The 21,681-nt window shown below is 41.9% G+C and overlaps 3 protein-coding genes and 1 long non-coding RNA gene across 4 annotated transcripts in view; 3 read left to right on the top strand and 1 right to left on the bottom strand.

Moving 5' to 3' along the window:
• The window catches only part of LOC142312109 (uncharacterized), a 120,456-nt gene extending 113,370 nt beyond the window's left edge, over nt 1–7,086 (top strand). Inside the window, 1 exon segment of the mRNA XM_075350992.1 lies at nt 5,764–7,086. Within this exon segment, the coding sequence (XP_075207107.1) occupies nt 5,764–6,674 (911 nt within the window). The 3' untranslated portion in view covers nt 6,675–7,086.
• LOC142312107 (gastrula zinc finger protein XlCGF66.1-like) lies at nt 1,023–2,805 on the top strand. Its single transcript, XM_075350990.1, has 5 exons — nt 1,023–1,322; nt 1,889–2,028; nt 2,163–2,342; nt 2,426–2,549; nt 2,633–2,805. The coding sequence occupies exons 2-5, from the start codon at nt 1,951–1,953 to the stop codon at nt 2,752–2,754; spliced, it is 504 nt and encodes a 167-aa protein (XP_075207105.1). The 5' UTR covers nt 1,023–1,322; nt 1,889–1,950; the 3' UTR covers nt 2,755–2,805.
• LOC142312111 (uncharacterized) lies at nt 1,040–15,934 on the bottom strand. Its single transcript, XR_012754332.1, has 3 exons — nt 15,855–15,934; nt 14,396–14,571; nt 1,040–3,132 (listed from the first exon to the last, which is right to left on the bottom strand). It is a non-coding gene; the product is annotated as an uncharacterized LOC142312111 (long non-coding RNA).
• Nucleotides 15,935–16,049: 115 nt separating this feature from the next.
• LOC142312901 (uncharacterized) overlaps nt 16,050–21,681 on the top strand; it is a 266,818-nt gene continuing 261,186 nt past the window's right edge. The window contains exons 1-2 of the mRNA XM_075351888.1: nt 16,050–16,103; nt 19,577–19,729. The gene's annotated coding sequence lies outside the window, so the exon portion shown is untranslated. The remainder of the gene's footprint in view (nt 16,104–19,576; nt 19,730–21,681) is intronic.

The following is a 21,681-nucleotide window of genomic DNA, read 5'->3' as shown; positions in this document are numbered from 1 at the left end:
GTAATGCGCATGCATTCCAGTAATCCAGCATTAAGTTCAATGGGTTAACCTGAGCTGGGGTGACCTCAGGTGAACTCCTTGAACTCAATGCTGGATTACCAGATTAGGCTATGTCCACAAGTTGAGTATTTGGTTTCAGACATTTCTGCATCAAATCTGCATCACCTGACAAAAAACGCATCTCAATTGTTTTGCGAAGAGATGCAGAATTGGTGCAGAAATGTCTGCAACCAAATATTTAACATGCAAACATAGCCTAATTTGGTAATCTGAAATTGCGTTTAATTCACCTGAAGTTACACCTGAGGGTGTTTTTTTAAAAAATAAAGGACTTTTCTCTGTGTTTTGTGTTTATTTCTTTTTACTTACACGATTAATAGTGGGGGGTGTCTCATAGATCCTCTCTCCATTACTAAACTCGGGCTTGATGAGTTGTGATTTATTTTTTTTTACAAATCACAGCAGTCATTAACTCCTTAGATTACCCCGAATGCCACCGCTCCAGGGCAATTGGGATGAGCCAGGTAAGCGTCAGGACTGGCACATCGAACGAATGCGCCAATTTTAGGCAGCTGCAGGCTGCTTTCTTTAAGCTGGGGAGGGCCCGAAAAACATGGGCCTCAACAGCTTGCAAAAACCAGTCCATAGCTGTCTGCTTTATCTTTCAAAATTGGGTGAGAACCCACTCTGTTTTTTAATTTATTTAAATAAATGAAAGAAAAGCCGCATGAGGTCCCTTGTATCTTGATACACAGCCAAGATAACACACACAGCAGGGGGCTGTAGCCTCCAGCTGTCTGCTTTATCTACTTTGGGTATCAAAAGACGGGGGACCCTATGTTGTTTTTTTCAATCATTTATTTTTACACTCCACTTCAGGGACCCAGACAGCTCCTGTGAGGGCAACCAATCACAGACGATGGTAGTCTGACTGCAACCAATCACAGACGCTGTTCCATAGAGTGGGCAGGGGAAGCAGTGAATGTGCATGATATTTAATGAGCATACCTGGAAGCAGTGTGACAGACGCGCAGAGACTCAGTTAGCATAATTGTCCTGCTTTAATCTACATTTTGACTCCTTTTGTGACCCCCTTAGCCCTTACTTACATTATTGCAGAGCACACAAGTTCGGGTCCCTATAGACTTATACGGGGTCCAGTATCCAGTCTCACATGTGGGTTCAACTCCAGTCCTGAACCGGCCTTTATTTCTGTTCAGCAGGACCTGCCGAACCCGAACATCTGCAAGTTTGCCCATCTCTATTTAGAAAAATAATTAATTTTCATTGCCACACAATAAAAAAAAGAACAGCTCTCACAGGTAATATATATATATATATATATAAATATTTTTGTTGCCCTGATCACAGCATTACTTGTATTGAAAGGTAACTTCAAATCTGAGAGAGACAGAAGAGTCAAACTTATGATGACCTTTGAAACTCAGGAATGAAAGTGTCACATTGTCACATGGATTTATGTATTTCTATAGCAATGAAGGAATGTGCTCCTCAGATCTCGTAAGGGCGTCACATCTCTAAACCAGACCTCAATCAAGAGACAAATAGTCTTTTACACTACTTATTTATGAAATACTCCAATATTTACGGCCACAAGTGTTTGGGTTTTTTACCCTTTCCCATACTCATAGTCCTGCTTCATGTCAATTGCTTTATTACTGCTCCATTCTATATCCTGTTGTGTATAAATATGTGACTCTTCAGAAAGTTTTATAAAACTTACATTGTTTCACAACTTCTTTACTTAGTATAACCTGCTACAATATATAATTGTATTTTGTATAAATCTCTTCATATGCTTTCCCTTAATATTTCTAAATTTGTATTTTGTTATGATTTTACTATTTCCTATAATCTTCCGATTCAGGTCATTACAATATCAGATCTTCTCAGTGGGGATCTTGTATATAAGAGAATTGAGTGTCAAAGATGGATAAAAACAGGTACAAGATGGCGGAGAGGATAGTACAACTCACCCTAGAGATCCTTTTTCAGCTTACTGGAGAGGTGAGAGATTCTGATGACGTCACATTACATCATTCTTATCTATGGGAATAACAGATGGACAGAACTGGAGAGGTGAGGACTCTTGACTGGAAATGTCTGTAGTGAGATTTATTAATGTGTCTATCCATAACCAGGATTACACAGTAGTGAAGAAGACCTCTAGCAAGTGCTGTAAGGACCCTGTGTCTGAGGGAGGCGAAAGACCCCTGAGCCCAATCGCGGGGCCTCCACCTCACTCCCTGATACATGAGGACATCAATGACCAGAAGATCCTAGAACTCACCTACAAGATGATTGAGCTGCTAACTGGAGAGGTGACACTGCTGGGAATGCTGGGATATTATACAGTAATGCTATGAAGGGATCGGGGGGATGACGGTATCATTGTATGTGTCAGGTTCCTATAAAATGTCAGGATGTCGCTGTCTATTTCTCAATGGAGGAGTGGGAGTATTTAGAAGGACACAAAGATTTGTACAAGGACGTAATGATGAAAGTTCCCCAGTCCCTCACATCACCAGGTAATAGACTAGACTAAATTCTCATAGCCTATAATTATCTGTATGCAAAGAATGAATTTAGTCCCTGTATGTTTTTCCTCCAGTTCTATCCAGTGAGAGGACAACACCAGAGAGATGTCCCCGTCCTCGTCTTCCACAGGACCGTGAAGAAGAAAATCCTAATGTTCTTCAGGATCATCAGGTAGATGGAGAGAAGGTGCCATGAAATCTCCCTATGATGTGTAGACGGCTGTGAAGGTCTTGTGTTCAGTGTTGTTTTATCCATCAGTATTCTAGGTTTCATACTTGTGTAATGAAAACGATGGAAATGGCAGGATTAGAGCTGATCATAGATGTGACTTCTCCATCTGTCTGTGACTTTTACAATATTTTTTCAGGATGAAGATCTGACCCATAATAATACTACAGAGACATATGTGAGTGCTGATGAGTGGTGCAAAGTGGAGATTATATCAGATGACTATCCAGGTGAGTAGTAATCACTAAATGCAGAGAAATCGCAGATTCCGCTTCACTGTCTGTTACCATTTTGTGTTACTTGTTGTGAGCTCTGTGGTCTTTCAGGTTTCTTAGATTCACCCATCTGCGAAAATATTGAATAAATATGGATGAAAATATGACATTGTTATGGATACTTTCACAGTTTTATAGTTTATAAAATAGACTTAAGTTCAATCTATTGTCTAACGTTGATCCAGAGGAAGGCAAAAACCCCATGGGGCAGACAATAAGTTCCATATTAAGGGAAAAATTCCTTCTCAACTCCATATATGGCAATCAAACTAGTTCCCCGGATCAACACCCTATCACAGAATATAGTGCACATAACCAGATGATAAAATATTTTAAAGGGAATCTGTCAACAGGTTTTTGCTACCTCATCTGATAGCAGCATAATGTAAGCAAAGAGATCCTGAATTTAATGACGTATCACTTAGATTACTTGGTGCAGAGGTTCTGGCACAGTCAGAATTTTTAGATTTTATAATGTAGCAAAGCTGAGGGAGTTGTCCCGCCCACATCGGGCTCTCAGTAGTGATTGTACATTGACAGTGAAGTGTTAATCAGAGGAGGGGGCGTTCCGTACTGCCATGTGTGTGACATTGTAGTCCAAAGCTGTCACGAGAAGGGTTGTCTCTTTTTTTCCATACTCTAATTATTGTATTTTCTATAACTGTTATTTGTTTGTACATGAACCTCCTGAATTGTAAAGCGCTGTGGAATATTTTGGCACTGTAGAAATAAAGATTTATTATTATTATTATTATTATTATGGGAGGTCCTGTTGGTTAAACAAATATAGCAAATTAATAAGAGATTGGACCTTGACAAGACAGGCATCCCTGAATTCTATGTTTTAACCCTTGCAGCATGCTGTCTTCACCTTACATAGAAAAAAACCTGCTGACAGATTCCCTTTAAATATCATAGCATAATGTCTTCAAGCTTAGATCTCAAATATTTATTTATGTTTAAGTAATGACAATAAGGTAACCATGCAGATTTCTAACAATCACTACAAGCAATTCAATGTTCTGGAGACTTAACTGATGATTTCACCATAAGAACCTGGCAAGATTTCTATAATGGCATCTTTTGGGGACCACAAATTCCGCAACTTCATGAAGCAAATCCCATAAGTCCTTTCAAGGTTTAGGCTACAGCTGCAGACTAGGAGATTTCTTAAACTTTGCACCTCGGGTTTGCTAGTGTCAAATGGAGATCCTGTATTGTGTCATTAAAACTCTATTCTTAGGATTTATGTTGAGCTGATAACTGTAGATGCTTAAATATTGCTAATAAATTTTTCTTTACCTTAATAAAGTGATATTACTTAGCCATATGAAGACCAAGAAATCTCTTATCTCCCTGAACTTCTTGACTAGAGATGAGTAGATCTGGCGAGATTGGAATTAGTTAAATCATGTGAATTATCTATAAAGTTCAATTTGTTGCAAACTTATTTGCCATAAATTTGATGCCTCTTATGCTCAGAGGTCTGAAGAGACCCCAAAGGATGATAAATGTAACATTATATATATATATATATATATATATATATATATATATATATATATATATATATATATATATATATATATATATATATATATATATATATATATATATATATATATATATATAGATATATATAGATATATATATATAAAAAGAACAACTAATACTCTCTCTGGCCACACCTGTTGCGCATTTTCCCCTGTACTGTCCTCGATGTCTCTTCCTGCTGCTGCCTTGTGCTGAAATCCCACCAATATGCAAGGCTGGGACGCCCCTTTTCATGAGTGTCATATATGTCACAGGGTACGGCATGACATCGAAACCTTATAATGCTCAAGCGCTTGAACATTTTGGGCCTAATCGAGTGCAGAAGTCCCAGCCTAGAGTGCGTATGTGTAGATGATGTGCATGTGTAGAGTAGCCCCAGACTTGTTCATTGCAAAAAGATCCAGTCTAGCATAAAGATGCCTGGAGTATGGTCACGTGCGGCAATAAAAGGTGCTGGGGATCGTAATAGGGACAGCAGGTAACAGCGGTCACCAGATCGGAGTATTGAGTAACTTTTTGTTTTTTTTAACCTTTGCCTGCCCTTTTTGACAATTTAGCAAAACGACAGCCAGCTAGTACCATTTTGAGCAGCGAAATTACAAAAATGTGTTTTCTCGAGAATTCAAATTTTCATATAAATATGCAAGGGTATTATGGGATGTTTCTAAGCTTTTAATAATTGTACAATTTGTATTCATGAATTGGCAAGGCTTAAAAAAATGTAAAGTTGTGGTCCCGATATTTCTTAACCAAATTAATAACACTACATGACACAATACAGTGTTTTGGCAGATGGCTGCGTTTGTCACGATTTTGTGCCTCTTATTGAGTTTTAATTTTTCTATATGGTCTGCAGTTTGCATGAAAATGTTTACAAAACAATATTAAAATATGAATTAAGATTCTATTATATAAAAATAATCGGTTTTATTGTCGACAGGTGACTGGACCAGTTCAAAAGGATATGTGATATCTTCAGATTTCAAAGCAGATGATAGTATCAAACAAGAAGATGAAGAGTATGCCATTATCCCAGATTTACCATCAACCATTGAAACGGAAGATCTCTCATCTAATCCTTTTCAACATGTCCTATCTTCTGATCTATCACAGACTGATAAAGAAAATAATAGACTGGATGTTGAACATGAAAGATCTGACGAAGGGGAGAATGTATTGGAATGTTTAAAATGTGGAAAATGTTACATAGATATATCAAATCTTGTTAAACCTGAGAAAAGTCAGACAGAAGCAAAGGAATTTCCATGTTCAGAATGTGAGAAATGTTTTACATGGAAATCATATAATTTTGAGCATCGAAAAATTCAACTTGGGGAGAAACCATTTTCATGTTCTATTTGCAGGAAATGTTTTACAGAGAAATCACACCTGATTACATATGAGAGAAGTCTAACTGGGGAGAAGCGGTACTCATGTTTAGAATGTGGAGCAAGTTTTAACTGTCCATCCCATTTCATTAGACATGAGAGAAGTCACAGTGGGGAGAAGCCATTTTCATGTTTAGAATGTGGGAAATTTTTCTCTCGAAAATCAAGTCTTGTTGACCATCAAAAAACTCACACAGGGGAGAAGCCATTTTCATGTTCAGAATGTGGGAAATGTTTTAAAAAGAGGTCAGATCTTGCTACACATGAGAAAATTCACACTGGTGAAAAGCCGTTCTTATGCACAGAATGTGGGAAATGTTTTATACGAAAATCACATCTTGTTGTGCATCAGAAACGTCACACAGGAGAGAAGCCATATCCATGTTTAGAATGTGGGAAACGTTTTTCTCAGAAAGTAAATCTTGTTGACCATGAAAAAACTCACACAGGAGAGAAGCCATTTTCATGCTCAGAATGCGGGAAATGTTTTTCTCGGAAACCAAATCTTGTTGATCATCAAAAAATCCATAGAGAGGAGAAGCCATTTTCATGTTCAGAATGTGGAAAAAGTTTTAAACACAAGTCGGGTCTTGTTACACATCGAAGAAGTCACACCGGAGAGAAGCCACTTGACCATCAAAACAGTGCAGATTCCTTATTCATGTCCTGAATGTGGTACATGTTTTACAGAACGAGATAAAAGACTAGTTTGGGGTGGAGATCAGAGGAGGGCGCGCCTGAATAGAGATGCTTTTTGGACCTTAATTTTTAATTTTATCTACCCGACTGGTCTTAATAATTGGTTAGTTTATTCTATATTCCTATCTCCTTTTTATTTCTAATATATGTGTATGTGTCATTTTGTATTTTTATAATCAATTGCATGGAATATATATATAGTAGTATTTACGTAATGTACAGGAAGTGGAGGGATAAAGCCACAATTGCCACAAAGTTTAAAAGTATTGTATATTGTTTGTGGGCAATGAATGAGGGCTACCCCAAATGTGTCAGCCCAAAAGTGTTTATTGTTTTCTCAACACTAACTTTGTACATGTCTCTTATCAGCTGCAATTTAATCAATAAAGATCAAATAATTTTTTAATGGAATATTGTGCTGCTATTTTAGATGAATTACCAGTGTTAAGAGAGGAAAGAGGCCAAACACAAGTTCTTCGCCTTTCTATTGAATAGTGAACAGGTGCAAGCACAGGTGGCTGTACTTTATTTAAACCAGAGACTATAGCAGCAAGCCTTGTGCACCACATTGGAAAAGCAAAGTTGACATCAATTCAAGCAAAGCTCAAGTTGTCCTGCTACTTTTTATTTTCATCATATTTCTAGTAGCCAGGCAATGACCAGGATGCAACAAGAGGTGGTAGAATAACAGCAACTTCTACATGTTTTTCACTGTTTTGGGGCTGCTGAAGACCCTCAATAGCAATGTCACATGCAGCAGGATGTTAGAGAAGAGGTGGACAAGGAGTTATCCAAGATACAGGCAGGGCATAAAATTGACAGCTAGTTGTCCTCCTACATATCATCATCTTTCAGTGCAAATTGATATTTAATTGTGTATATTTTATTGAGTGGAATGTATACAGTAGCATTCTGCATCCAGAGCGTCCACGGTACAGAATGTCAGATAAAGAATAGACTAACACAAATGTATTGCTACATATCAGGGTAAATTTATTTTCCATTCATGCTCTATGTGTACAATTATAAGTGACATTGTGTAGTGTATCATCAGTTTATCTGGTTGGGATTTATGGCATTGTTCATCCTGAGCTTACAAGCTGAGCTCTCACCTCTGGACAGGCAGTGAGGAAGAGGGGCAATACAGCAGAGCAATATAGCAGAGCTGGCAGTATTATAAGAGGAGAGAAGGAGATAGAAGGGTTTGCAATGTCACACAGATAAACTAATATGTGCTGCAACCTTATCTGAAAGATGTTAGTCATCTGTACTCTATATCAGCATTATCTAATTATATAAGAGGTAAAACCAGGAGGTCAGAGCTGTATCCTTATATCTCACACACTGAGAAACCTACTGTCACTTACTGGTGTGTCTGGATGCAGTGAATGAAAGTTCAGCCGTCCAATTTTGGACAGGAATATGCTGATCTGTCAGTATGTTACATAGTTACATAGTTATTTAGGTTGAAAAAAGACCTAGGTCCATCTAGTTCAACCTTCCTCCACCAGTTCTACATTTGGTCACTAAGTCATTTATAACCAACAATGTTGTGTGTACTGAGGAAATCATCCAGCCCTTATTTAAAAGCTGTTATAGTATCTGCCATTACTACCTCTTGTGGTAGGGCATTCCACAGTCTGACTGCTCTAACTGTAAAGAACCCTTTTCTATTTAGCTGCCGAAATCGCTTTTCTTCCACTAGCAATGTATGCCCCCTGGTCCTTAGTATTGTCTCTGGAAGAAATAAGTCATGTGCCAGTCCTTTATATTGACCACACATGTATTTATACATATAAATGAGATCTCCTCTGAGACGTCTTTTTTCTAAGCTAAACATTATACAAATAAATGAGACGTCTTTTTTCTAAGCTAAACATATCTAACTTTTTCAACCTGTCATCATATGGGAGGCCTTCCATTCCTTGTAGTAGTCTAGTTGCCCACCTTTGAACTGACTCTAAAGGCTGCTTTACACCCAGCGACATCGCTAGCGATGTCGCTGGTGAAAGCACCCGTCCCCGTCGGTTGTGTGTCACGGGCAAATCGCTGCCCGTGAAGCACAACATCGCTATGACCCATCACACGTACTTTGCCAAAAATCTCATTTTTTCAATAGTACAGCTTGGAATGTTGGTACTGTGCACACTTTGCAATACATAATATTTTTGAAGTAGAGGTTGTTTTTATGCTGTTTTTTCTTGTTATATAGGGTCCCAGTTGATTCTCATCTTGCAGTGCACCTCATGTTTATTTTTCCATCTGTCCTGATTTTTGGCGGTTGGTGGCTGTTCACACTTGCCATCCAACCCCGTCCACTGGCTATTTATTCTAAGCAGCATGTGCTCGGGCCTGTCCCGCCCACAACCATGAATCAGTCATGGAGACGGTGACTGAAAAGCACAAGGTACGTGCTGTGCAGTCCTAATTTTGCATATGTGAGGCCACATGGCACACTTTAAATAAAAAAAAATAAAAATATTTTAGTGTTAGGACTGCCCCAGGAGATTTGCCGTGACGTTGGCGGGGTGGCTCGAAAAATTGCAATTTTTTGCCAAAAATCTCATTTTTTCAATAGTACAGCTTGGAATGTTGGTACTGTGCACACTTTGCAATACATAATATTTTTGAAGTGGAGGTTGTTCATCACACGTACTTACCTGCCTAGCGACGTTGCTGTGGTCAGCGAACCGCCTCCTTTCTAAGGGGGCGGTTCGTGCGGCGTCACACGGCAGCCGTCCAATTGAAGCGGAGGGGCGGAGAGCAGCCGAAAGAAAGTGACGCCCATCTCGTTGCCGGAGGATGCAGGTATGGTGTTGTTCCTCGTTCCTGGGGTGTCACATGTAGCGATGTGTGCTGCCTCAGGAACGAAAAACAACCTGCATCCTGCAACAGCAACGATATTTGGGATTAGAACGACGTGTCAACGATCAACGATTAGGTGAGTATTTTTTATCGTTTCACACACAACGACGTCGCTAATGAGGCCGGATGTGCGTCACGAATTCAGTGACCCCAACGACATCTCGTTAGCGATGTCGTTGCGTGTAAAGCCCCCTTAACTTATGAATGTCGCTTTTAAAATATGAAGCCCAAAACTGGATTCCATACTCCAGATGTGGCCTTACAAGTGATTTATAGAGGGGTAACAATACTTTGGGATCACGGGATCTAATCTCTCTTTTTATACACCCTAAAATCTTGTTTGCTTTAGCAGCTGTTGCCTGACATTGAATACTATTGCTCAGCTTATTTGTAATGAGAATACCCAAGTCCTTCTCCTGTTCTGTAGTCCCGAGTTTACTTCCATTTAATGTATACGCAGTTATAGGATTACTCCGTCTTAGGTGCATTACTTTACATTTATCAACATTAAATCTCATTTGCCAAGTATCTGCCCATTCTGACATCTTATCCAGATCTTTTTGTAATTTTGTACTATCAAGGTCAGTTTTTAATATCCTACATATATATCAATCCGATCCACAAGGTCATTAATAAAGAGATAAAAAGGATCGGTCCTAGCACAGATCCCTGCGGCACCCCACTGCTGACTATAGCCCATTTAGAGAATGTACCATTTATGACTACTCTTTGTTTCCTATCTTTTAGCCAATTCTTTACCCAGTTGCATATAGTTTCCCCTAGTCCTTGCTTCTGGAGCTTTAGTATAAGGCTATTATGTGGTACAGTATCAAATGATTTTGCAAAGTCCAAATAAATCACATCAGCTGCATTACTAATATCCAGGTTTGCACTTACCCCCTCATAGAACCCCAACAGGTTGGTTAGACACGGCTTATCTTTCATGAATCCATGCTCTTTGTCAGTTATTATATTATTTTCTGCAATATATTTTTGCATGTCATCCCTTCAAATGCCCTCAAAAACTCTGCACACTACTGATGTCAGGCTTACTGGACGGTAGTTGCCTGGATCTACCCTCTTACCTTTCTTAAATATCGGTACCACATCAGCAATCCTCCAATCCTGAGGCACCCACCCTGTTACAAGTGAGTCTAAAAAGATGAGATACAGCGGTCTGTTGATTACGGAGCTCAATTCCCTCAATATTCGTGGATGAATGCCATCTGGTCCTGGGGATTTGTCAATGTTTAATTTACTCAGACGTAGGCGTACTTCTTCTTGTGTTAAATGAATTATATTGGGTGGTGAACTTTGATTTTACACTTGTTGAATGATCCCTGGTACAGTCAGTTCCTTGATGAACACAGATGAGAAATGCCTATTTAATATCTGTCTTTTGTTTGTCCTCTATAACTAATTTGTTATTATATTTTAAGGGGCCGATACTGTTTTCCTTTTGGCATTAATATATTTATAAAAGATTTGGAGATTTATTTTAATGTCCTTGGCGATTTTTGTTTCAGTAGCTAATTTTGCTTGTTTGATTTCTTTTTTGTATTTCCTATTGATATCTTTATACTCCTGAAATGCTATTTCTGTATTCTCAGCCTTTAAGATTTTAAACTCCCTTTGTTTAGCTCTTCCCTTAATTTGTTGAAATCAGCTTTCCTAAAATTCCAGGTTTTAGCATTTCCCCTTTGAAATGTTCTATTGAATATTACTTTGAAGCTTACCATATTATGATCGCTATTGCCCAAGTGCTCCCGGACCTGTAGATCTGAAATTGTATCCGGTCTATTTGACAGGACCAGATATAGCAAATTATCTCCCCTGGTCAGTTCATCTACCATCTGAGAGAGGAAATTGTCTTTAATAGTAGATAAGAACTTACAGCTTTTAGCACAACCAGAAGATTCTATGTCCCACTGTATGTCTGGATAGTTGAAATTCCCCATAATAAGAATTTGTTCAGGTATGTTAGGAGGCTTATAGCAAACTCCAATTAAAATTTTTCCATTATTCCCCTCCCCATGTACATTTACCCATACTGACTCTATATTGTTGCAGTTCCCCCCAATGTCATCATTCAACACAGGTTTTAGGTTAGATTTGATAAATATACACACCCCACCACCTTTTTTGTCTTTCCTGTCCTTCCTAAATGTAGTATAACCCTGTATGTTTGTCAGTGCTGGAGAAAAAAAAAAATTGATATATTGCCACGCTGCCGCCAATAAAAATAATTTTATTGATTAAAATAGATATCTTTATTCTATAGGTCGACGCATTTCTGGGATCCAGTCCCCTTCCTCAGGACCAAGAAAATCAACATTGTTCTCTCTGGAGAAAATTTTTTTAATTTTTGTTGAATCTCTCTCCCTTGTTTTTCCCTCTTCCCTCATGTGGTCTTTATATTATTACTAAGACTAGTGTCTTGGTGTCCTGTACACTAGTCAGGGCTCATCCAGGGTCAGCCAGGGCCTTGGTATGTGATTGTGCTAGTGGGGGAAGGACCTATCTAGACGTTAGGGAGCTCAGGGATCAGCCACAGGTGACTTAGGTCGTGACCCCTCTACCCTCCCCCTCTCATCAGTGCCTTCCTTTACATTTTCCCTAGTTTACCCCTCCTCTTGTGCAGCACGGCATTCTCTCACTCCGACCCACGTTTTTACAAGATATTTACATGAATCTTGTCACTGCTCTTGCTGATCAGTTGCAGAGTCTGTCTCTAAATCTGACAGATCTGCGGTCTGACTTTTTTGCAGCAGCAGTCCTCGGGTCTGTTGTTCTTGGCAGCCAACCAGGCTGAACCGGAACCTAAGGTGGATCTCCAAGATAAATTTTCTGTGGTACGTGATGTTTATGTTTTTCTGTGAGTCTAGCAAACTTTATTTCAAGCTTCTTCCACATTCTCCTGGGATGAGGAACAATAGAATGGGATTATTATCTCCCTCCTTCAAGGTGATCCTCAATCCTGGGCCTTTTCCCTTCCTTCCAACTCACAGTCATTTTTGTCGGTACATGTTTTTTTCTGCAGCTCTGGGCTGTCTATTATGTTCCTAACTATATCTCTCTTGCAGAGTCAAAACTACGAAAACTTCAGTAGGAGGGGGGGGGGGGGGGGGAGGGGAACTGGCCCACAGAGGAGTTTTGTTTAGAGTTTTGTAGGTGGGCTACTGACACCAGGTGGAATGACCCTGCTCTAAGAAGCCATTTTTGCCAGGGTCTGTCAAGAAATATTAAAGGATGCTTTGGTATTATATGAAACTCCTGAGTCTTTAGAGGCCACAATAGCCTTTTCCATACAGATTGATAAACGCCTCAGGGACAGACCCATGTTGACTCCATTTCCAGTGGTACTCTGTAGGTGTGAAGTCTCACCCATCTGCACTGATGAACCCATACAGATAGGTGGACCTCTCCTCAGCCTGAGTCTCATGGGGTACATCGTAAGATTTTGCAGTAAATAGGGCCACTTTATCGGGGCTTGTCCTTCCATCACTAAGCAAAAAAAAAAAGAAAAATGCTGGACAACTTCTGACCCCAGATTGTGTAAAGGATTACAACTTGGGCCTGCAGAAGTGGTCTTTGGTTCGAAAACTGAGATCATTTTTGTCCTCTTGGTTAGTGGGGTGGAAGCTAATATGGTGGATTCTGAGTTTGCTCAGACCCATGGTTTCTCCTGTAGCTGGCAAAATCTATTCTTATATTTGTCATTGACTCTGCGCCCCTTGGTCAGGGGAGTTTTATGCCAGTTCTGCATAACAAACTTTCGCATAGTGGCTCTTCACTACGTCCTTGAAGGTCTTTCCATCCCTGTTGTATTGGGTCTTCCCTGGTTGGTTATGCACAATCATGTAATTGACTGGTAGTCCTTAGAAATAGGTGGAGTCATTTCTGTAAGAAGAATTGCCTGAATACTTACCTCTACAAATATTTAACTCTTTTCTGTTCGATTTTGAGGATGTTTTGTCAGGAACACCTCCTCACCGTGTGTATGACTGCCCCATTAATTTGCTCTTGAGAGCAAAACTACCCAAGACCAGGTTATACAATCCTTCTGACCCTGAAAGACAAGCTATGAAAGATTACATCTCTGAAATTGTTGTCAGCCGAAAAGAACTATGATATTGGTAATAGGGAACATTTGACCATTAAGTTGGCTTTTGAGGAGTGTCGTCATTTTTTGAGGGGGCAGCTCACACTGTCGTGGTGACTACTGACCATAAAAATCTGTTGTATTTCGAATCCACTAGATGTCTCAATCCTAGACAAGCGAGGTGGTCTTTTTTTTTTACCAGGTTTAATTTGTATATACTCACAGCAAAAAAGAGGGCAACCAGTCCAGTTAGCCCAGGCCAACATCTAATGCACCAACAGGATGCAGACAAACCTCTCAACATGATGGACACTTCACAGGTGCAAGGTAAATTGCACACTAGTGGCGCGCATAGGGCACTGTTCACACTCGTATGTGCATGGTATCCAGCCAGCAACCTATTATCACGCCCTTACTATTAGGTTAGGCGGGTTACCCGGACACTACTCACTGCAGCACACAAGGGACAGAGACTCCACTATGCACGGCCGTATTAAGAGGCCCGGCTGCACCCCGTGTTAAAAAAAGTGCAAAAAATATATTAAATATATATGAGGTATTAGTTAGTAAATTGGCCAATGTACATAAGCCCACAATCCTCATCACGGATCCTCATGCTTGTGGGTCCCTACACTAATAAATATCAAAAAATAGCAACAAAAAGAGGAGATAAAAACTCCTCCAAAAATTTAATATACTCACAGCAGGTTTAATTTGTCACTTACCGTCCAGGGGTTAAGACAGTCAAAGCTGATGCTTTGTCCAGGAGTTTCCCTGGGGTAGTTCTGAGGACTCTGTTCCTTTTCTACAAGAGGGGGTTGTCATTTCAACTGTAAGCTCCGCTCTTGAGGGTGAGGTATTAAAAGCTGTGGAGATCTTTCCAGTGGATGTGGTGGATTCCCTATGTGGAGAAGAATTGGAGTTTTTGTTCAATGTCTCCCTTGTTTGTCCCCCTTCCCTCCTATTGTCTTTATATTAGTAGTAAGACTAGTGTCTTGGTGGCCTGCGCACTAGTCAGGGCTAGTCCAGGGTCTAGGCACGTGATCGCACACTGGAAAAAGGACCTGTCTGGAAACATTAAGGAGCTAAGGGATCAGCCACAGGTGAGTTAGGTGGTGACCCCTCACTTCTCTCCTTAGGGCCACCCTTTATATCTTCCCTGGCTTACCCCTCTTGACGTGCCACACGCCGAGGGTTCCCTCACTCTGTCATGATATCTACGAAATCAGTTAAAATCAACCCCTCTACTTATCCATTCCGCACACATCATACACACACGGCTCTGCTCCACACACCTCGTACACACACGGCTCTGCTCCACACACCTCGTACACACACGGCTGCGCTCCGTACACCTAGTACACACACGGCTCTGCTCAACACACCTCGTACCCACACGGCTGCGCTCCGTACACCTAGTACACACACGGCTCTGCTCCACACACCTTGTACACACACGGCTGCGCTCCGTACACCTAGTACACAAACGGCTCTGCTCCGTACACTTCGTACACACACGGCTCTGCTCCACACACCTCGTACACACACGGCTGCGCTCCGTACACCTAGTACACACACGGCTCTGCTCAACACATCTCGTACCCACACGGCTGCGCTCCGTACACCTAGTACACACACGGCTCTGCTCCACACACCTTGTACACACACGGCTGCGCTCCGTACACCTAGTACACAAACGGCTCTGCTCCGTACACACACGGCTCTGCTCCACACACCTTGTACACACACGGCTCTGCTCCACACACCTTGTACACACACGGCTCTGCTCCACACACCTTGTACACACACGGCTCTGCTCCACACACCTTGTACACACATGGCTGCGCTCCATACACCTCGTACATGCACGGCTCCGCTACGTACACCTCGTACACACACGGCTCTGCTCCGTACACCTCGTACACACACGGCTCTGCTCCGTACACCTCGTACACACACGGCTCTGCTCCACACACCTCGTACACACACGGCTCTGCTCCACACACCTCGTACACACACGGCTCTGCTCCACACACCTCGTACACACATGGCTCCGCTCCGTACACCTCGTACACACACGGCTCCGCTCCGTACACCTCGTAGACGCACGGCTCCGCTACGTACACATTGTACACACACTGCTCCGCATTGTAAACCCTTCCTGACCCCATACATAAACTTTACCTCATCAGCACCATGACAACCAGCACAGCAGAGTCCTGCATACACTGAGGAGCTGACCATGTGACCCCCTGACTCCTCCCCTCCATGTGACATCATCACAGGTCCTGTAAACAGAGCAGCGCCGTGTGGAAAACGTCATTCTGCATTTTGAACACGCCCCCTATCACGTGACAACTTACGTCATACCTGGAAGAAGCCCATACACTCTAGCATCTCCCATATATCTAGTGTGCGGCTCTGCAGGAGGAGGTATGTGGAGAGTCTCCATTACTGGGCGCAGTAACCCCTCCATTCCCGGAGATAGTGTCCCCTCCCCCAGCTCTGCCATGTGTATATGTACAGTAGTATACAGCGGGATGTGCTCATGTATACAGGGGAGGTCACTCTGGGTTTGGGGACAGATGACGCTTTCTCTCTGGGGTGGAGATTATAGGGAATGGAGGGGTCTGGAATGTTCCTGGTTTTCCCTGTAATAGTTGATGATAAAGGGATTTCCCGTGAGATGTCGGTGGTGTCGGTCCTGTAATGAGGACACTGGCCGCGGAGGGGGAGGTTGTGGGGCAGAATATCGGAGCTCTGGACATTATAGGATCTGATTGTGGATTTTATACCGTGATAGTAATTTATAGGGAAAGAGATTTTTTTTTTGTCCTTACTTTTAGGCTATGTGCGCACGTTGCAGCTTTGTGGTGACTACAAAGATGCACGTTTCTGGCTCCCAAAAAAATCGCACCTGCTGCAAAAACACTATATCTGAAGCTCCGAGCGAGCGCCATAGAACAAGACCGCCTGCTGTGAGGTTCAGGCAGTGACTGAAGTGAGCCGCGAGATCAGCAGTGACGTCACTCAGGTGATTTGTGGTCACAGGTGCAGCATTCCAGCTGCGGGTAATCTGAATGATGTCACCGCTTATCGGGCATCTCACTTCAGTCACTGCACGCTGCTCACAATGAGCAGTCATGTTCTGTGGCACTCGCTGTGAGCTTCAGATGTAGCCGAGTTGGAAACATTATGGGACCTTGTGTGTATTATGTCGGAGCTGCAGGGTTGTTTTGGGGGTTAATAAAGTGGTGAAAGAGGGTGGCTTTTTTGTCTTTTATTTCAAATAAAGGATTTTTTTCAATGTTTATTTTCATTTACAGATTAGTAATGGGGTGGACTCATAGCCCCCTTCCATTACTAATCCAGGATTTAGTGGTTGCTGTGGGCTGCCATTAACTCCTCATTACCCTGATTGCCACCACACCAAGGCAATTGGGAACAGCCGGGTAAAGTGCAGGGACTGTCACATCTAATAGATGCAGCAAACTCGGGCAGCTACTGGTTGATATTTTTAGGCTGGGGGGCGCCCAATAGCCATGGGTATCCCCAGCCTGAGAATACCAGCCCCTATCTGTCAGGCTTTTTCTGTGCTGGTATTAAAGTATGGGAAGATTCTACACTATTTTTTTTATTTATTTTACTGTATGATATAGACTCACCCTCCTGCAAATGTGATTGGAAGCCTCATTCTTTGCAATCAGGCGTGGGGGCTTGTCTGATTGCAACAAATCACAGCCAAAAAAAAAGCTGCAACATGCGCACAGCAAAATTGAAATCTCATAGAGTCGGGTAAGCTCGACTCGAGTAACAAGCATTAAGGAAAGTCACTGGCCTATTTGAGCCTCTGCCCACATACAGCCAGCCATAGGTAGAGCATTTCCGTCAAGATGAAGGGTGGGTTGTTTTTTTTTTGGTCACCCTATGTCCAAGAACATTGTTTTAGTCCCCAAGAGATCCATTCAGAGACTGCGACTGGCTCTCCGTGGGGAAGCAAGTCTGTGCGTTGTGGTCATTGTTTCACGGACAAAATATCCGGGCACCTGTGATACTCTGCCAAGTTCCACGAGTACTCGAATACCCCAATGCTTGAGTAACGAGCAGTATCGAGTATGCTCACCCATCACTACTAACTACCTGACTGTTCTGCCCAGTGCAGATCTCTGCCAGCACAGAGTCATCACTCACTGCTCCTGGTGGCAATTCTGCGACTTCCGCTGGTATCACGTCTACAGAGCAGATTTTCCTCTTCCGGTTTGCTCTGTCAATGACTGCCTGTTTGATCCAAGCTTCCAAGTTGCAGGGAGCCAACTGTCTATCGGCATGATGTCGGCAGTCACTTCCTGTCAACGGAGCACACTAGCAGAGGAAAGCTGCCCCATAACCACTCTGAGCTGGCAATGGATACAACTTGTTAGCTACCTGCCTGTTAGTTCTTAAGCCTATATATTAAAAAAAATAGCCCTGGACAACTCCTTTAACATTTTTCAGTCAACAGAGCTGTGTAAAGGCTTTTTTTCATGGCAAGATGTAGGGTTTTTTTTGGTACCAGTGTGTGGTAAGTACGACTTTTAACAATTTTTTACGACACTTTTTGGGAGGAATAAATGAAAAAAAAAATCCATAAATTCTATATTTATATACACTTTTTTATTGAAATCATTTCACTGTTCAGGATGATGGACATCTAATCTTATTTTGTGGATAAGTAGAATTAGGATTATTATTATTATTTATTATTATAGCACCATTTATTCCATGGCACTTTACAAGTGAAAAGGGTATACGTAAAAAGTACAATAATTATGAACAATACAAGACACAGACGGGTGCAGGAGGAGAGAGGACCCTGCCTGCAAAGGCTCACAGTCTACAGGGAATGGGTGGGGTACAATAGGTGAAGACATGGCTGGTTGCGCAGCGGTGTACTGGTCTGATGGTTATTGTAGGTTGTCAGCTTGTCAGAAGAGGTGGGTCTTCAGGTTCCTTAAATCTTTACACAGTAGCTGTCCACAGGGCTGTGGAGTCGGTAAGCCAAACCTTCGACTCCGACTCCTCAATTTCTCTTGCACCGACTCCGACTCCACGACTCCGACTCCCACATATATTGCTTATAGTTAAGTGAAAAATTTATTGTAGTACAATGTGAACGTCAGACATTTAATCATTTTTATGATACGATAATCAAGATATTTAGATAGAACATAAAATATATTTATTGGAATACAACTTTAGAACACAAACTGTAGCAAATTGTAAATATGTAATACACTATGTAATATACAGTAGTATCTTGTGCAGGGGTGGGCAATTAATTTTCCCATGGGGCCGCATGAGAAATTGGGATGGTTTTAGAGGGCCAGACTAATATAATTAACTCGGTTCTACATCTTTTTATATATATATATATATATATATATATATATATATATATATATATATATACTGTGTGTGTGTATATAATATATATACACACACACACACACTGTATACATACATACACACACAATCCCCATATACTACATCACTACACCTGCCACATACTACACCTGTAATATACATCCCTATACACTACACCTGTAATAAAATACACCTCTATATGCTATACCACTATATACTACATCACTACACCCCTATGTACACCTGTAATATACTACATCACTATGTACTACACCTGTAATAAACTGTACCACTACATCACTATATACTACACCTGTGATAACCTACATCACTACACCCCTATATACTACACTTGTATTATACTACACCACTACACCCCTGAATAAAACAACAAGAACTTACGGTAATCAATTTATCTAATGTTGTGTTGAGTAAAGAGCAGACTGAAGTTTTAAGCATGGGGCTTACTTTCTCTCCCGACTCTGATTTTGACTCTTTCACAGTAATCAAAGATTTACACCTTTTCTCAAGAAAGTTGATTCTCCACAAGCTGCACTCAAAGGGTGATCCTGAATCTCGGCATCTTACACCACAGGACCGTGAAGTCTTGGAAATACTAAGGTCTTTGGAGGAGGAATCCACGCCAGTCCCCATAGGTAAATTTCCATCCAGCATTTTGCCAAAATCTACCACGTTTCCCCCTATGACCTTGTGTCCGCAGGTTGAGATATTCAATAAATTAGTAATGGATGATCTCAAGAAACTCCATAGGTCTGGGCAGTATCACAATCTTTCCCTCAAACATCGGGAAGCCCTGAAACAACTTAAAACCATGGAGGGAATAGTGATTAAGCCTGTGGACAAAGGCGGAAACGTGGTAATATGGCCGACTCAGATGTATGAGCGTGAAGCGTTCAGGCAGCTGAGGGATCGGGACGCCTATACTCCCCTCACTGAGAATCCACTGGCTAAATTTTCATCAGAGTTAGTTGGCATTCTTGAGTTGGCTCTAGCTCAAGGAATCATTACAAAAAAAGTATTTGAGGGCCTCCACATAAAATACCCAGTAACACCTACATTCTATCTGCTACCAAAGATACATAAAAACCCCCGTTGTCCCCCAGGGCGTCCGATTGTCTCTGGCATGGGAGGGCTGTGTGATCCTATTTGTAAATTTATTGAGTATTATCTGCATCCTTTAGTTGAGACACTGCCCTCTTATGTCAGAGACACCTCCGACGTCCTGAGGAGGATTGACGGGATATTTTTAGACTCTGGTTCTATCTTGGTAGCAGCAGATGTGGAGGCCCTCTACTCTTGTATCCAACATAATGATGGCCTTGAAGCAGCTAGGTTTTACCTGCGATCGAGCCGCTGGGAGGTCCAATTACAGGACCTTGTGCTTGAGCTCCTGGAGTTCATCCTGACACGTAATTTCTTTTTGTTCAAGGATCGGTTCTTCCTCCAGAAACGCGGTACTGCAATGGGCGCGGCCTGCGCTCCGTCATACGCAAATCTCTTTCTCGGGTATTGGGAGAGGGAGATTTTCGGTGACGGAGCCTGGGCCGCCTCCCATGTGCAGTGCTGGCTGCGCTACATCGATGATGTTTTCATCATCTGGGGGGGAACCGGTCCTGAGCTGTTTTCTTTCTTTTCTGAATTAAATTCCAACAATCGTAATGTCAGGCTGACCTTCAGGAGCGACAGCGGAACCATGGACTTTTTGGACATCAAGATTTTTGTGCAGTCGGATGGAGCTATCCAAACCGATGTTTTCAGGAAGGAAACCTCGGTTAATAGTCTTCTACATGCAACATCTTCCCATTTGCCCTCGACCATCAGGGCGATACCCACGGGACAATTTTTAAGACTAAAAAGGATATGCTCCTCCGACTGTACCTTTGATGTCCAAGCAAGAGATCTCTCCCAGCGGTTCAAAAACAGGGGATATAGCTCGCGTAATATCAAACGGGGCCACTCTCGGGCTAGATCTACCCCAAGGAGCCAACTACTTACATCGTCATTTAAGTCTAAGTCTCCATCTCCAGTGATTAGATTTATCTCTACATATAATAACCAGTGGGGGGAAATTAGGCGTATTCTCGAGAAGCATTGGTCGGTCTTACGTACAGAACCATCTTTGGGAAGGGTCCTTCCAGATCGACCACTTATGACTGCCAGAAGGAGCAAGAACCTCAGGGACATTTTGGTTCACAGCCATTATGTTCATCGTGATACCCTTCCCTTTAATACAGGGAAACCACGTTGGGGCTGTTTTCCCTGTGGTTCTTGTTTGTCATGTACGAACATTGAAAGGGCCTTTGAATTTGTTTCGGCGGATGGTCTGAGGGAATATAGGATTCGGCATTACATCACTTGCAGCACGGATTATGTGATCTATCTAGCAAGATGCGGATGCAATCTTGCTTATGTGGGCCTAACATCTAGACAGCTCCGCATACGCACGCGGGAGCATGTGCGTGATATTATAGCTGCAAGAGATGTGGTCGGTCTTGATTCCCTCAAGACCATCCCCCGACATTTTAAGGTTTATCATGATTGTGACCCATCTTCCCTTAGAGTTCGGGGTATTGACAAACTCCACCTG

This window comes from Anomaloglossus baeobatrachus, chromosome 5, assembly GCF_048569485.1.
Source record: "Anomaloglossus baeobatrachus isolate aAnoBae1 chromosome 5, aAnoBae1.hap1, whole genome shotgun sequence".
Classification (NCBI taxonomy): domain Eukaryota; kingdom Metazoa; phylum Chordata; class Amphibia; order Anura; family Aromobatidae; genus Anomaloglossus; species Anomaloglossus baeobatrachus.
Note: the sequence above shows the minus strand (reverse complement) of the source record. Positions and strands in the feature narration are given on the sequence as shown.

Excerpts from the sequence above, each read along its gene's own strand:
- LOC142312107 (XM_075350990.1), top strand. The coding sequence starts at position 1,951 with ATGGATAAAAACAGGTACAAGATGGCGGAGAGGATAGTACAACTCACC. Across the intron at positions 2,343-2,425 it reads TTGAGCTGCTAACTGGAGAG|GTTCCTATAAAATGTCAGGA; the intron begins GTGACACTGCTG and ends TGTATGTGTCAG. Across the intron at positions 2,550-2,632 it reads CCAGTCCCTCACATCACCAG|TTCTATCCAGTGAGAGGACA; the intron begins GTAATAGACTAG and ends TTTTTCCTCCAG.